This window comes from Anabrus simplex, chromosome 7, assembly GCF_040414725.1.
Source record: "Anabrus simplex isolate iqAnaSimp1 chromosome 7, ASM4041472v1, whole genome shotgun sequence".
NCBI classification, from domain to species: Eukaryota; Metazoa; Arthropoda; class Insecta; order Orthoptera; family Tettigoniidae; genus Anabrus; species Anabrus simplex.
Genome location: NC_090271.1, coordinates 172,804,793 through 172,823,131, shown reverse-complemented (window position 1 = coordinate 172,823,131; position 18,339 = coordinate 172,804,793). Strand labels below are relative to the sequence as shown.

The following is an 18,339-nucleotide window of genomic DNA, read 5'->3' as shown; positions in this document are numbered from 1 at the left end:
GGTCAACTCCTTGTAAATTCGATTGCATTGTTACACTGATGAGCCTAATTACAGGAAGACTCTCTGTCTTATCATTTTTGTTTTAAATGTTCCTGGACAAGCAGCATTTCCAATGACATTGTTAAAATTGCTTGTACTAAACCATTAAAAAACAGCAAAAAAAAAATGTTTTGAACCCGTCCAAACTGTCAGTTAATAGCTGTCCAATATACAGAGGATTTTTAACATGTAAATGTAGGCCTATAAGAAATTAAACGGTGCATTCAATATATGTTCAATCAAAAGGGGTGTCCAGGCTATAGGGGTGTCCAAAGTGAGGCATTTCACTGTACTTTCTATCCCTTAACAGACAGAAATATATTGTTTTACCGAAAACCGAACTAAACGTCATGGCGCCGCAACACTGATGGTCCTTTCCCTACCAAGCAGTCGCTGCTCAGCCCGAAGGCCTGCAGATTGCGAGGTGTCGTTTGGTCAGCACGACGAATCCTCTCGGCCGTTATTCTTGGCTTTCTACACCGGGGCCTGTATCTCACCGTCAGCGAGCTCCTCAATTCTAATCACGAAGGCTGAGTGGACCTCTAACCAGGCCTTATATCCTGATAAAACTTCCTGACCTGACCGGGAATCGAACACGGGGCTTCCGGATAAGATGAGGCAGGCACGCTGCCCCTACAACACGGGGCCAGCCGACTTTGATTTTACGTTTTGAATTTTTTTTTTGATCAAATAACTGTTCCCAGTATAAAATAGGAATGTCACAATTTGCAGATTTATTTAATTGCATTTATATAACTGTGCTCTTAAGGGAGATGTTTCTACTTTCGTACTTTGTTACCAATGTCGGCATTGCTCATTGAATCTCAATTTAATAATCTTCTATAAATGATTGTGCATGCTACTGTAACGTTATATATGACTGAATGATCTATGTTTATAACAGCCTCTACAATTAGTTTTTCTTTATGTTTTAATGTGTATTTTTTTGCTAGTGGCTTTACGTCGCACCGACACAGATAGGTCTTATGGCGACGATGGGAGAGGAAAGGCCTGGGAGTTGGAAGGAAGCGGCCGTGGTCTTAGTTAAGGTACAGCCCCAGCATTTGCCTGGTGTGAAAATGGAAAACCACAGAAAACCATCTTCAGGGCTGCCGACAGTGGGATTCGAACCCACTCTCTCCCGCATGCAAGCTCATAGCCACGCGCCTCTAACCGTACGGCCAACTCGCCCGGTTTTTAATGTTCTTATTTTGCCACTTTGTCATTTAAAAAAATTAAAAAGTACTTAATGTTCTTATTTTGCCACTTTGTAATTTTTACTCAATGTATTTCTTCAGTTAGCCTACTGTAATTGGAGCATTGCTCTATTGTAGACTGTATTAAATAAATAAATAAATAAATAAATAAATAAATAAATAAATAAATAAATAAATAAATAAATAAATAAATAACTAAATAAATAAATAAATGTCCGCCTCTGTGGTGTAGTGGTTAGTGTGATTAGCTGCCACCCCCGAAGGCCCGGGTTCGATTCTCGGCTCTGCCACAAAATTTGAAAAGTGGTACGAGGGATGAAACGGGGTTCACCCAGCCTCGGGAGGTCAACTGAGTAGAGGGGGGTTCGATTCCCTCTTCAGCCATCCTGGAAGCGGTTTTCCGTGGTTCCCATTTCTCCTCCAGGCAAATGCCGGGATGGTACCTAACTTAAAGCCACGGCCGCTTCCTTCCCTCTTCCTTGTCTATCCTTTCCAAACTTCCCATCCCCCCACAAGGCCCCTGTTTAACATAGCAGACGAGGCAGCCTGGGAGAGGTACTGGTCATGCTCCCCAGTATCATCACCCGACCCATAGTCTGAAGCTCCAGGACACTGCCCTTGAGGCGGTAGAGGTGGGATCCCTCGCCGAGTCCGAGGTAAAAACTGACCCTGGAGTGTAAACAGACGATGAATAAATAAATAAATAAATAAATAAATAAATAAATAAATAAATAAATAAATAAATAAATAAATAAATAAATAAATAAATAAATTAGCTCTTCAACTGAGGGTGACGCCAGGAAAGGCAGCCGGCCGTAAAAATATGCCATATAATTTCATTTCTCCTCCTCCCGGACCCCGTATCTGTAAACGGGACTGAAATATAGTGTACTTTAGATGTAGGGGAGGGTGGGGCAAGCGTGTCATACGGGGCATGTGAGTTCACCCCATTTCACTTTCAAAACTGTAGGATTTTGGACCCTCTGCGAGGCTACTTGGTTTGTGAGATGTGCAGGTTGAGTTACGAGATGCTCTGCCGCGAAAATTGGAAACACCGGTGTTTCTTCATTTTCGTGGTTTTATTTTCCTGTAGGAAATGCAATTTATTTATTACCAGTCAGGCGTATTCATAAACACATGGATCTAATTTTAAGGCAGCATTTCGTAAGCACATTATATCTGGTCTCTGCGATACGAACCAATTTATTTTAAAGTGTAGTGTAGGGCAAGGGAGTCCAGATGAATATTGAAGTGGACTCGTTTGCTCCACTGTTGTCTGAAATCATATACTGATATCTGATTTATAAATCTTGGGCGATGTAATTCGTTCTTTTTCCTAATCTTCTTTGTAACAATGGTCAGAAATGACGTAAGGAAGACAGACAGGGGAGAGGCACGGAGTGAAAATGATTCGCAAAGTCCTTGGGAGGATATAAATAAAGACAGTGATAAAAGCTAGTATTAAACATCATATCGTATCACTAACAACATTGTTTTCCAGAATGAATCTAGGCACACTCTGACGTTAACTGAAGTTTCCTCACATCACGAGGTGACAACCCATAGAATAGTTTTTCTAAAGGAATCTGATTTCGCAAGTCCTCCGTCCTTAATGTGAAACTCGTTTAAACCTTCTCATATTTACCATTCTTTCTGTAGAAGAGTTTGACATTCGAGTTGGTTTTGCAATATATTTTTCTGAAAGAACTTTTTATTAACACCGTGTGGTCGTTATTTGCAATTTTCTACATTTTTGGTACTTTCTACGCCCAACATTAAGTGGATCATAGTGATCAATAATCAGTAGTGGACGGTTTTGCCCCCCACTAGCAGGAGCAAGTGAGTCCATATGCTTAATGTTGTTGATTTTATTATTTCAAGCCTGCTTATGTTTTATTTACTTATTTTGAGTGTTAACTGTTATGAAGAAGGTCTTAAGCTACGTTTAATTTAAAATAATTATCGTGGTCATTATGACATATTTTGCCTTAAGGTGACTCGCTTGCCCTCTCTCCCCTATACTGTTCTAGTGGAAGGTTAAGAGAGAGACTTCAGCTATGACATCGCCACACACAAAACAGGCATATCTTAATGTAATAATTAGTTAACACCGTAGGCAGAAGTATTCTCGAAGATGTCATGAAATTCTACTTGTTTCATTTCTTTTAAGAATGTGAAGGATACTGACAGCTAAAATTACACATGCTTTCTGAGGTCCAGTAATGAGTACAGTGGAACTATTGAATTGTTGTGTGTAAAAACGTTGGTCGTTAATATTTTTGTCTTCTACATCAAATACCTGCAGTGCTGGAATTTCGCACTGAAAAGGACGTATATTTTGTGCTAGTACTTAACGTTATTTTTTATTATTATTATTTTTTTTTTTTTTTTGCTAGTTGCTTTACGTCGCACCGACACAGATAGGTCTTATGGCGACGATGGGACAGGGAAGGGCTAGGAGTGGGAAGGAAGCGGCCGTGGCCTTAATTAAGATGCAGCCCCAGAATTTGCCTGGTGTAAAAATGGGAAACCACGGAAAACCATTTTCAGGGCTGCCGACAGTGGGGTTCGAACCTACTATCTCCCGAATACTGGATACTGGCCGCACTTAAGCGACTGCAGCTATCGAGCTCGGTAACGTTATTATTAGCTTTCCCACGATACTACTTCTCCCTTATGGCCTCTGTAAGACCACGGTTAACTTTGTCATGGTTTGGGTTTTCTTCTTCTCCTCCCAGTTCCTCTTCATTATATCTCCTTCTCTCCAGTTCTTCAGCTGAGGTTTTCAGTATCCTCTTCTCTTGTCTCCCCCATTGGTGCTTCTCTATTTTGTTCCTCTAGATTTCTCTGCCGCTGAGCTCCGGCATATTGGTTACCCGCGCCTTCACGCACACAGAATAATTTCCAACATTTTAAAAAAGGAAGTTTTCAAGCCTGTTGGATAGGATAAAAGTTTACATCGTCTAATGTGCAGAGAATGCGTGAACAGTACTTTTGAATTCTTCTTCTTCTACCACTTTTCCCACATCTGTGGGGTCGCGGTTGCGAGTGAACAGTACTTCGGAATGATTAACAATATTGTAAGTATGTGTGTGTGTTCTGCATCGTTTAAGAGCTTTGAAAACAATGTAATTACGTTTGTTGATTATCAAGTCTTATTCCTATTTACGACAGAATAAAATGCTGAATCCAAAGTATTCAAGCAGAGAAAAAAATCATTGTGGATAAGGGAAACTGAATCATGACCACACAAAAAAGTATAAATGATGTGAAAGAAATGGAAAATACCAATTTATATGTTCAACCCATCACCGGCTCACAACACAGAGCAGCACCATAAAATGTTGTTGCTTTGAGTTGGCCGTGCGGTTAGGGGCGCGCGGCTGTGAGCTTGCATCCGGGAGATAGTGCCACTGTGGGCAGCCCTGAAGATGGTTTTCCGTGGTTTCCCATTTTCACACCAGGAAAATTCTGGGGCTGCATCTTAATTAAGGCCACGACCGCTTCATTCCAACTCCTAGGCATTTCCTGTCTCATCGTCGCCATAAGACCTATCTGTGTTGATGCGACGTAAAGCCACTAGCAAAAAAAAAAAAAAGAAAAAAAAGAAAAAAACACGTTATTGTGTCCTATTCGCGGGAATAATATTCGAAGATTCAGTCCACTGCTAATTAATTAATTCCGTAGGAATTGTTGGTAAACAGAGCAGCCGTAAAGAATTGGTATATACCCGGCCTCATACTTCGTTAACGTCGCTGTATGTGGCACTAAGCACAACTCCCTAGCAAATCGCTTAGAGTTACGAAGAAAATGCATACGTACATTTTTATAGGGAAGTTAATTATAAAACTCAAAGCAATCTCCGTGCAGCCCATGAAGGACATTGGAGGTGTGGAAGGCAAAGGCTTGCACTATTTTTACAAAATATTATTTTGTGTGTTTTGCGGCATATTTTTCCCAGCCAAAGCCAAAATAAGGGACAAACTTTTAGTCGCATAAAAAATGACATTAAGTAGGGGGCTGAGGATTAACTTAGGTGATGGCTGGCCGAGGATGTAAGGGCATTCTCGATTTGTCCGTCAGGACGTGGGTTCGATTCCCGGTCAGGAAGTCAAAACATTTATGAAACGAGATTTCTACTTTCGGAGGTGCACATGGCTCTGAGGTTCATTCAGCTTACTCCAACGATGAGTACGAGGTTAGTTCCTGCGGGCAAAGGTGGCTGGGCATATGCCTGACCACTCTGCCCCACCATGTGCTTCGACGCCAGCACCACGACTGGTCGACGTCGCCTCTAAGGGAATACCAGTCCCTTGAGAAGTTGCACCGAGCTGCAGTAGGGATTATTGACCCCAGCGTGTAATTAACTCTAATTATAGAGGTAAAATTGATAAATGTTCTTCTGTCAGTGACTTAGTTAATATTCGAATGTTTTTTGCAGTATGGCGGTGGACCAAGCAGACGACTACAGCCAACCGACACTCCCCTTGCCATCCAAGACAACTTCCTCTCCACTTTGGGCTACTCTGACCGCTCCCGTCGGGCCCGTCTCGGGATCGATCCTGAGTTGCGTCATCTTCTACGTTTCCATGTCGGTCCGGCGGCGCTCTCTCTTCCCCAGTGGACAGGCTTCACTCGCTGCGGCTCGGTGCAGCTTCTTAAGGGACTGGTATTCCCTCAGTGGCGACGTCGACCGGTCGTGGTGCTGGCGTCCAAGCTGCTCCTGTACCCAGGTGAAGTGATCGCAGGTACCGTATTCATGGACTCTTATCCCAATACAGTTTTTTAAATTAACTAATGGTGTTTGGCATCGGAAGACGATGCGGCCAGTATTCACACAATGAGAGAGTATACAATTATCTTCGTGACTGAAATAGATTCATAACCTAATACGTGGCAATACTAGTCTGATAAAATGTAAATCCACAGCCTGTTTCAAGTCATTCCCATCTAGCGGCGAGGACAGGAATTGTGCCGGCTGCTGAAGCCTGTCTCACTCCTTTGGGGCAATGATTAATGAATGACAAATGAAACGAAATTATATTGGAGAGTGTTGCTGGAATGAAATATGGCAGAGAAAACCGGAGAACCCGGAGAAAAACCTGTCCCACCTCCGCTTTGTCCAGCACAAATCTCACATGGAGTGACCGCGATTTGAACCACGGAATCCAGCGGTGAGAGGCCGGCGCGCTGCCACTGAGCCACGGAGGCTTTTTAGTCTGGTAAAATAATATTGAGAAATTACGGCACATAATTGTGGAGTTAGGTTTGATAGACAACTGAGTTTGGTAGTGAGATATTTAACTTCATTGTACAAAACAACACAAACACGCAATAGTGAATCAACAACCTCAAAAATTAGACGGCCTCCGAAGCTGAAGGTAGCCCCTAATTGTAAGACTGCTGATGTACTTGTTGACTGAAAATTCTCAGGGTATTCTAACAAAGAGGCCTTTGCTGGCAAGATATAGTGTTTACAGTGCACTATGTCTTCTGGTATGGGCTAGAATAAAATTGTTACTTTCATTGACCTGTCTGTCTTATCCTTGGCTTTGACAATATGAAAGCGACTGGGGTATGAGCGATGCCAGTAATGCCATTCCTAATGCAGTCAGTCGCTGCTATGAATGGTGTGAAAAATGTCGCTCATAGGTTCGGTTGGTGCATGCATTTCAGTGGGCTTGGCAGACTGATGTGCAATAGCAACATCTGGCTCAGTGAGGAAAGCAACGGGAAACTACCTCACTCCTCATTTCCCTAGTACGCCTCTTCAGTGACACCTAGACCATCTATGACAGCTAATGGTGAACCTGTTGAGGATCCAACCAGCCTTCGGGCTGAATACCCAACATACAACATACATTCTAACAAAGAAAGTTAAAAACAGAAGAAATATTAAATTAAAAACTCACTACTGTTCATTTTCAAAATACATTTCCCTACCATCCCGGCTTTTCTTTTTGCCATCAGTAAAACGTATGGGGAAACAGTCTACAGTCTACAACGTAGGTCTTTTGGGTTTAGGAGAGAAATCATTTCTACTTAAGACAGTGCTGACACACCGCTCATTCTACTTTCAGACTTCTTTCGTCAATACATTTTGAAGTTACTTTTTTTCAATATATTAGTGCGCGCGCTTTATTGGTTGTAAGAGCGCACTGACCTGCTCAGATGGTTGAAGCGCTGGCGTTCTGACCCCAGCTTGGCAAGATAGATCCTGGCTCAGTCCGGTGGTATTTAAAGGTGCTCAAATAAGTCAGCTTCGTGTCGGTAGTTTTACTGGCACGTAAGAGAACTCCTGTGGGACTACATTTCGGCACCTCGGCGTCTCAGAAAACCGTAAAAGTACTAAGTGGGACGTAAAGACAATAACATTATTATTCAATTGAGTATGTATCGTGTGTTTTTTCTTCGTTGGCGTAGTTCAGTTTGATATTTACTGATTGCCGAATTAATAAAATGCGAAATGTTTGGGATATGACGATACCATGTAACACCATTTCAGACGATACTGAAGATGGGTTTTACAGTAAACTGAAACTGCACTAATATTTTGACAAATCTAAAATCCTATTTTATTGGCAAAGTACTGTAGTACTGCTGATACATGATTTTAGTATGCATTTTTCGGAGGACATTCTGCAACTCCCTCATTTTCACTTTACATTCACATTAGTAAACAATAGTGTACCACTAGAGCACAGTCCTCAGTACCGTCGTTCTTTACCCCTCGAATTTGGTCGACTTTCCCTCAGAGAATATGCAGTGATGTGTTCTGGTGTACCCACTGAAGGATCTGTGGCGTCACATTACGTATTACGGCAAGCAGCAATGTTTGATGGTCTGTTACGATAGATCCGTGCCTTTACGTTTCCTTATATAAAGCAGTTTCGGAGTTTGAGGCGCAACGAAATGAGGCGAACCATATACTGTATATGCCCAACGCGACCAATCCAGCCCCGTGGGTAGGTAAGATGGAGAAAATCCTGCACCGTGAGGACAAAACGTGCCGGTCCGCCATCCATCTGTAGCCAGTTGATGTGTTACCAGCTGCTGCGGTACACCATTAACCTTCCACCGAATCTGGGTATGATGTTCACGGAATCATCAAGACAATGTGATATGCGAAGAAATAATAAGTAAAAGCAGCAGTAAACCATTTAATGTAGGAATTCCTTTTGATTGCCTAGAAAGGGCAACTGAAGCAAAATTTTGGCCAGCAAGAATTATTGTCTGCCATACTCTCTACCTTTTTTGTTAATTCCTCTATTAGGGGATTAGTAGTAGAGGGAGCTTCTATTTTCAACATTATTTGTTTAATTATATCATCCTGATGCTTCATCTTCTGAGCCTCATTTCTACAACTGTTGTGAACCATGATAGGTTGCAATTATTTTTACTCATGATATCATACTCCCCTTGCTTTAATCATACTCATTCTTAATGGAACCATAAACTACAGGGACTATCACATTCTATACCTAGTTCATTTGTAACAATATCCTGTTCACAGACTTTACATTTCACCTGTCCTTGGTTACCCATTACACTCTTTGGTGGTGTCATATTTACTTCTCTTTGTTATTTCGTCACGTTCAGTGTAGATTGTGATTTGACAGATGGAATCAAGCTGTTGCTGAAGGCAAAGTATCATCGTATTACCATAGGTAATTGTGGATTGAAAGTCATTCTCTGCTAACGCTTGAACCAACGAAGTTTGTATAGCGCCACTTCTGTCCGTGGAGAATTCGAGGGATGGAAAAATTGCTGAGTCCTAAATCGACTGCGGCTTGTCTGATGTTCACTTGTTTGTTTTACGATATAAAGCCAACACATCTTCATGACACCCATCAAAGATCGGCTTGGTCGTAGAGTTCCCTGCGTCTATTAGTCTTATTGAAAAAAAAATATTAATGAATTGGGCAGAGGGGTGAATGAGGACAAGTGATAACATAATGGTTGTTAAAATAATAACGGATAAATGTACGAAGAAGAAAGGAAGCAAATTATACAGCACGACAATCGATTTAGAAAAAGCTTTTGACTCAGTGAGTACACGGGCTGTCGTCTATAATTTGAGTCAGATCAAAATATCAAGGAAGATGATAAGAGCAATTGAAAATACGTATGAGGAATTAAAATGTTCTATCAAAGTGAAAGATGGGAGAGATATTTTCAAAACTGGGCCTCAAACAAGGTTGCAAATTATCACCAATATTGTTTTTATTATTTATTTGTGACATTTTCCATTCCGAAGGCTTTGAGAAAGGAGTATCTTCATGTCTCAAGAACCGAGATATTCCGGGTCTTATCTTCGCAGATGATATCCTGCTGCTCACATTAACCCCTGTCAAAATGCGAAATAGTATTAATGTGAGGAGTGGAATATAAAAGTCAATCCACAGAAAACCAGAATTATGCGCGAAAAAGGGGTGACAAACTCTCAGAACAATGAAATGTTCGTCATAGTAGTGATGATAAGGTTAGAATATATATTACGAGTAGTATAGGAAAACGTCATTTTAAAGTAGACCTCTACACTGAACGTGACGAAACAGCAAAGAGAAGTAAATATGACACCACCAAATAGTGTAATGGGTAACCAAGGACAGGTGAAATGTAAAGTCTGTGAACAGGATATTGTTACAAATGAACTAGGTATAGAATGTGATAGTCCCTGTAGTTTATGGTTCCATTAAGAATGTGTAGGATTAAAGCAAGGTATCATGATATCATGAGTAAAAATAATTGCAACCTATCATGGTTCTCAACAGTTGTAGAAATGAGGCTCAGAAGATGAAGCGTCAGGATGATATTATTAAACAAATAATGTTGAAAATAGAAGCTCTCTCTGCTACTAATCCCGTAATAGAGGAATTTACAAAAAAGGTAGAGAGTATGACAGACTTCCTCCAGAATGAGTTGGAAAAGAAATTAGAAATCCAAATTCATACCATATTGAATAAAAAGAAACCGCTGGCATCGAGGTAACCAATATTTGAGGAACAGCACATTAACTCAGGAGAAACTATTAGCACAAACGCATTGGAAGTAAATAATTTTTCACTGTCAGCAAACGACATGATCCACGCCCCAGATCTAGGCGACAGTCACAGCAATTTGCTACAACAGGCATCGGTCATAAAGACGATGGTTTAAAGGCAACTGACAAGATGGCCTGGCGCTTCGTGGAAAGACTGAGACAAGACACCACAACGGAATCAATGAGAAAATTCCTTTCAGGAAAGAGAATTGAAGACAACGTGATATGCGAAGAAATAATAAGTAAAAGCAGCAGTAAATCATTTAAAGCAGGAATTCCTTTTGATTGCCTAGAAAGGGCAACTGAAGCAAAAATTTTGGCCAGCAAGAATTATTGTTAGACGTTTCCGCTTCTTTCGGATAAGGGAAGAAGTGTGTCTTGGTTAAGTCAACAGAACACAGCTTGAAAAAGTGCAAAGAAATGGAAAACATGAACATCATGTTATAGAATATAGAGGGCCTTAAAACTGCCATGGATATGGCATCAATAGATTTTAGGAATGGATACGACATTATCATCTTCACAGAAACATTTCTAGTCGAGGAATGGCAGCACTCGGAATATTACAGCTTCCATCTTCAAGCCAAACAAGGAGAAAGGGGACGACCTATAGGAGGAATAACTGTTCTACTAAAACCATGGTTAACCCCAATAATCTCAACTGTTCAAAAGGAATATTGTCTACTCATAGAAGCAGAACACGTAACTATAATATCAACTTATTTTCAACCAAATACAACGGCTATGGACATAATAGATGAATTAGATCAACTAAATGTAAACTGTACACAGGACACTCCTCTAGTCATTGCTGGTGATTTAAATTGCAGACTAGATATTCTCGGCTACAAAACTAAACTGGTGATGGATACACTACGGGAACAAGGCCTCATTCTATTAAGTAATCGCATGTTCCAACATACATATCTCCTAATGGAAACATGTACTATAGATGTTGCGCTTATAAGGGGCCCAATCAAAGGTGATATAACCCCTCTATGGGCATCAAAATACGCTCCTTTGATAACATATATTTCAATGAAAATTAAAATCCAGGGTGAATTGCGAACAAAACAAAAACAAGCAGTACAATTGGTTTCAAGGAAAATAGACATTGGAAAAGTAGAAGAAAAATTAGATGAGCTGGGAAAAATAGAAACGCTTATAGGTAACTCAAGACTGGAAGAAGCAATGCATGCACTTGGGGATCTCCTGAGTCTAGCCACAGCTCCCGTGAAAACAAGAAAGGCAAAAACGTGGTTTGACGAGGGGTGCTATTTGATAAGAAGAGATGTCCTGGTAACATTACATCAAATAAAATTGAATTCTGCGGATTCTATACTTCTAGCCATTTGTGAAGGGAAAAGGAGAACTTACAAGAAGATTTTAAAGGAAAAGAAGACAAAAATTTGGGAAAGAGAAGGAAAGACAATCGTGGTGGAAGGTAAGAAAGATCCGTATGTTGCATTACGTCCAAAGAAGCACACCTAGACACAACGCATCGATATGAAGGAATGGGAGATACACTTTCAGAATACACTGAACAATGAAGGACACAATAACATATCAGAAAACACACAGAAAGATACTTACAAATGACAGAATAGTGGACTCCATTAACTACAGATGAGGTCGTAAATATCTTTAAACATATCAAGAAAAAAAAAGCTGCAAGAGCAGACAAATTATACAGTGAATGTTTAAAAGATACTGCTCACCTGTTGCTACCCACGTGAACTAAAACTCTATAATAAATACATACAGACGGCCAATATACCAGAACAATGGAGACAGTCAATCATAAAATTGATATATAAAGGTGCAGGTGACTCCAAAAACTCAAATAAATACAGAGGCATTGCTTTGGAAAATCTCCCTTTCAAAGATTTTAAAAAAAAATAACGGAAAAAATAAACGAGACATTGACGAAAATCTCCCAGAAACTGAATTAGTATTCAGGCATGGACGATCAACTATATCTGCAATAAAACTACTGCTAGGAAACAAATGGGAAGCTCTGAAAAGGTAAGAACTGTTTTATGCAGTATTTATAGATTTTTCGAAAGCGTTCGACCTGATAAATCGAAAATGAATAATAAAAAAACCAGGAATAAAATATAGATAAAATTAACAGATAAACAGATATCATAAGATGAATATTAGAATGAAACAAAATAAGAATTTCGAACAATCTCTCACTTTCAGAACCGACATTTCAATCAAACGGAGTACTACAGGGCAATCCTCTTAGTCCTCTACTTCTCAGCCTCGCAGCAGAAGAAATTTTAAGAATAGCCCAAAAGAAATGTGTAATATCATATGCTTATGCTGACGATATAGTAATAGGATCAACAGACATCACAGAACTTCAAAACTCTATAAACGGCATGGAAGAATGGTGTGTCAAAAATGGATTTGAAAGAAACATAACAAAGACTGAAATGATGGATTTTAGGAATGCATCTGATCTGCGTCGGTAGAAATCTTTATCAAGAAGAGTAAAATCAACATTACGCCATATTTTAAATATTTAAGGATCACATTGCAATCAAGCGGTAAATGTTACACAAAACATGTGGCAGGGAAGTCAACACAGGCAATGCTGGCAATGAATGAAATAGGCTATATTACATTCCTTAGTATAGAAACTGAAATGACATTATTCAGAACTAAAATGATGCCTGTACCGACGCACAGCATTGAAATTATTTGGACACGCCTTACTGTAAAAAATCTGTACACATTAAAGAGAGTAAAAGCGCTCATCATCAAACGAATATTGGGAGTGTCAAAGATGACAAGATCGAGACTTGTTTACCTTCTGGCAAGAGAAAATTTCCTCGTAGAAGATCTCAGGATACATTTTAATTTACCGAACACTAAAGTCCCTGAGGAGTTACTGACATCTCTATAAAGACGAAGAGAAGAAATTTGGCCAGAATTTTATGCCACAGGAGCTATGATAGACCGGACTTGGATTATGGCCAATTTTGAAATGAGACATATCTTTACGAGGATAGCGGTCCATGGATAATAAACCACATAATTTCACGAACCAAACACGACGTGTGTATATCAGCTGTGTAGAAAAGGTTGCGAACACTATCATTTGAAATTATATGTTAAAAGTTCAAAATCAATAAGCGAATATGCAAATCAAACGAAGTAAGAGAAAATGTAATTATGCAGTGTACTAATCTTCTCTCATGGGCCGATGACCTCAGATGTTAGGCCCCTTTAAACAACAAGTATCATCATAATCCACCTTCTCTCTTACACAGTATGGCTATTTGGCTGCATTAAAATTGTATATAAATTCTCAAAAAGTGAACAGTTTTGGATGGGCAAGACAAAATTAGTTGTTCAAAAAAATTGGATACCTAGAGACGATCATAAACAGCAATAACAGATGGACATAATAGATAAAAGCAGCAAAAATGAAGGGAACAAGTGCTTTGGATAGTTTAAAAATATCGGACAAAAAGATGCCGAACATCGAATATGAAGTTCAGAAAAATGTATTTAATTCAGTAGTTAAAACGAAATTATTGCATGGAGCAGAAAAATGGGGAATAGATTATGGATTTGTAACATTATGTATAGTTGTAAGTCAATTTGCCAACATAATGATGGGGCTGATAAGCTGTCTAAAACTATGTAGTACACTGACTGACAGAGCAAATGCAACACCAAGAAGGAGTGGTCAGAACTTTATGCCAATTGCAGGGTAGACTGACGTCACTGAGGTATGCTCATGATGTGAAATGCGCCGCTGTGCTGCGCACGTAGCGAACGATAAATGGGACACGGCGTTGGCGAATGGCCCACTTCGTACCGTGATTTCTCAGCCGACAGTCATTGTAGAACGTGTTGTCGTGTGCCACAGGACACGTGTATAGCTAAGAATGCCAGGCCGCCGTCAACGGAGGCATTTCCAGCAGACAGACGACTTTACGAGGGGTATGGTGATCGGGCTGAGAAGGGCAGGTTGGTCGCTACGTCAAATCGCAGCCGATACCCATAGGGATGTGTCCACGGTGCAGCGCCTGTGGCGAAGATGGTTGGCGCAGGGACATGTGGCACGTGCGAGGGGTCCAGGCTCAGCCCGAGTGACGTCAGCACGCGAGGATCGGCGCATCCGCCGCCAAGCGGTGGCAGCCCCGCACGCCACGTCAACCGCCATTCTTCAGCATGTGCAAGACACCCTGGCTGTTCCAATATCGACCAGAACAATTTCCCGTCGATTGGTTGAAGGAGGCCTGCACTCCCGGCGTCCGCTCAGAAGACTACCATTGACTCCACAGCATAGACGTGCACGCCTGGCATGGTGCCGGGCTAGAGCGACTTGGATGAGGGAATGGCGGAACGTCGTGTTCTCCGATGAGTCACGCTTCTGTTCTGTCAGTGACAGTCACCGCAGACGAGTGTGGCGTCGGCGTGGAGAAAGGTCAAATCCGGCAGTAACTGTGGAGCGCCCTACCGCTAGACAACGCGGCATCATGGTTTGGGGCGCTATTGCGTATGATTCCACGTCACCTCTAGTGCGTATTCAAGGCACGTTAAATGCCCACCGCTACGTGCAGCATGTGCTGCGGCCGGTGGCACTCCCGTACCTTCAGAGGCTGCCCAATGCTCTGTTTCAGCAGGATAATGCCCGCCCACACACTGCTCGCATCTCCCAACAGGCTCTACGAGGTGTACAGATGCTTCCGTGGCCAGCGTACTCTCCGGATCTCTCACCAATCGAACACGTGTGGGATCTCATTGGACGCCGTTTGCAAACTCTGCCCCAGCCTCGTACGGACGACCAACTGTGGCAAATGGTTGACAGAGAATGGAGAACCATCCCTCAGGACACCATCCGCACTCTTATTGACTCTGTACCTCGACGTGTTTCTGCGTGCATCGCCGCTCGCGGTGGTCCTACATCCTACTGAGTCGATGCCGTGCGCATTGTGTAACCTGCATATCGGTTTGAAATAAACATCAATTATTCGTCCGTGCCGTCTCTGTTTTTTCCCCAACTTTCATCCCTTTCGAACCACTCCTTCTTGGTGTTGCATTTGCTCTGTCAGTCAGTGTATTATAAAAGGAATGTGGGTAAAGAAATTAAGAGGATGAAAACAGAGACAATTCATGTAGTTAGTAGTAAGACCATGTATGTGGAGGTATCCTTGATTCTATGACGTTGTTAATGTCTAGGCAGTACCTCATATGCTAAACAAGTTTGGTACTTTTTTATTACTAACAAAACTATTTGCAATGATTGTGATGATTGCTGTGGGTGGTTGTTTTATCCCCCAGTTGGTGATCATCCGTGACTGAAGGGAGGGGGATTCTGTTCACTGTCTTCATCCAGTCACGTGTAGTAGGAATATACAAGAAGAGATGTTATGGACTTTAGAACGTGGTTAAGGTCTAGAAGTGTCTCAGGAGGTAAAAATTGTAAAAAAATGCTATATTTTTTAAATATTGTATATTGTAAAAAAAACTTCATGTATTCTAATATGATTACAATAAATGAATACTATCTTTTCAGTTGGTGGTCATCGGTGACTGGGGGAGAAGAGTATTGATTCATTCTTTCTAATTCATTAATCTCTTAGTCTTACACTAGTGTACCGCAAGACATTATCCGAAGGCAAATAATGTCACCGATACTGTGTTCGTGCAGCAGAAAGATTTCCACTAGCCTCACCAAGTATTCGTACCATCTCTGTGTTTCCTTCATACGTGTACATTTTCATTACGTTACTGTTGCAAGACGTCCTGGTATATAGAAAAATCGTCGCTTTTATAACCGACGGTAATTTCTCGAAAATTATTCTTCTACAGTAATAAGGCAATGTTTCTTGAAACGCCTAGAAGTAGAATATATCTATGGAGATATGTGTATGTATTACAAGTTTAAAACTCTATAGGTTGGTGCGGGGTTCGGACCCGAGACCTCTTCGTTAGAAACCCGCTGTCCTAACCTCTCGTAAACAAAGCACGGCTGCAGATATGTAGGTCAGTCACTACGTAACGGGTAATCTTGATATTTCTAATTCATAATGGACGAGACGCATTATTATTACAGAATATTTAATTAGTTTTCATGTTGAAATGGCATATAACTTTTAGTGCCGGGAGTGTCCAAGGACATGTTCGGCTTGACAGGTGTTGGTCTTTTGATTTGATGATCTGCGCGTTGTGATGAGGATGAAATGATGATGAAGACGACACATATACCCAGCCCCCGTGCCAGCGAAATTAACCAATGATGGATAAAATTCCCGACCCTGCCGGGAATCGAACCCCGGACAATCTGTGACGAAAGGCCAGCACGCTAACCATTTATCCATGGAGCCGGACAGTTTTCATATTATTAACGTCATAGTACTACATGAATGAATAACAATACTAAATATACATTAGGTAGATTGATGTTATAATCAATATTAGTACACAAAATACACTTGCCTCGAACACGGTGACACTGTTGGAAACAGTGGAACAACTGAAACGGAAGCAAGTAGTCCTAACGCCAAACAGCAGTAGTCTTATACCAGCGGCTTCGCAGATCTCTTGTGCTGTCGTTTGGGTTGCCTAATTAAACCAAGTGGACGGCGACTCGGGGCACTCAGTATAATTAGAATAATAATAATATGCTATTCATGAAGCCTCCGTGGCTCAGGCGGCAGCGCGCCGGCCTTTCAACGCTGGGTTCCGTGGTTCAAACTCCGGTCGCTCCATGTGAGATTTCTGCCGGACAAAGCGGAGGCTGGACAGGTTTTTCTCCGGGTACTCCGGTTTTCCCTGTCATCTTGCATTCCAGCAACACTCTTCAGTATCATTTCATTTCATCTGTCAGTCATTAATCATTGCCCCAGAGGAGTGCGACAGGCTTCAGCAGCTGGCACAATTCCTATCCTCACCTCTAGATGGGGGCTTCATTAATTCCATTACTGACCTGGCCAAATGACTGGAAACAGGCTGTGGTTTTTCATTTTCAATATGATATTCATACAGACTAAAGGACATATGTGATACAGAAGACCTTGGACCCACGGAGGATTGGTTTTACTACAGTTCATTGCATATATGAGCATTTATTGAACAGTTTTATGTTTCGTTCTGAGAAGATGATAGAATTACATACCGGTAAATGAAAATAAAAATTGAAATGAAATATCTAAAGGTTCAGTGATATGTAGGTCCAGGGATTTTATGTAGTAATTCATTACAATGCAAGGGCACTAAAGTTAACTATGCAATTTGTATGGATACTGTATTTTGGAGTACGATCTGTTATAACACCTGCTATGTATGCAACTCTCCTTACACAACTGTAGAACGGGTAAAAGGATATCTGAAATGGAATTCCCCTCCCTAGTGATGAGTTGCAGCCTGGTGGCTAACTAACACTGATCTCTTCAAGTTATCGTGACTGGTACACAGATAGCGCTACCACTCCTAACTTAAGTACTGCGAGCAGTGCTCTCTCTCAACTTCTTGGTTAAGTGCGTCCTGGTCCCTAAAGCTGCGTGTTAGCTAAGGAACGCACCTCTCATTGTATTCTGTCACGAAAATAATGCCCACTGTCTCGTAATTGTTTCATCTATCGTAGGTTCAAGGTTATTCTCTCTCTTTTCAATATGAATCACCCACGCGAAAGGCACTGTTGTCGCACCTCATCTTGACTGGTAAAGTACAACTAATTCACATAATTCCGAAGTTTCGAGACTTTTTCACCACCGAACTGAACCAGGTTCGAACCCTCCAACTTAATAATAATAATAATAATAATAATAATAATAATCTTCCCGGCATTTCTTCTATTTCCTAGGTCGGTTCCTTGTGTAAATTTAGCCTAGTTTTACGACAGATTGCCCTTCGTGATACCAGCATCTACATTGTGTTGTATTGCTACTGTTCGTGTCTGGAGTATGGACTTTCCAGACAACTTTAAATTCAGTTCTCAGCTCATTCCAAATAACGAGGAGGGGAAACATTAGCGTGTTCTAACAAACCAAACCACTTATCACTGTAATAACGTAT

General features: G+C 41.1%; 1 protein-coding gene across 1 annotated transcript in view; it reads left to right on the top strand.

The window, feature by feature from the left end:
* Positions 1-18,339, top strand: part of Phlpp (PH domain leucine-rich repeat protein phosphatase) — a 317,236-nt gene that overhangs the window by 23,370 nt on the left and 275,527 nt on the right. Inside the window, exon 2 of the mRNA XM_068228737.1 lies at positions 5,698-5,989. Coding sequence (XP_068084838.1) covers positions 5,698-5,989 — 292 coding nt within the window. The remainder of the gene's footprint in view (positions 1-5,697; positions 5,990-18,339) is intronic.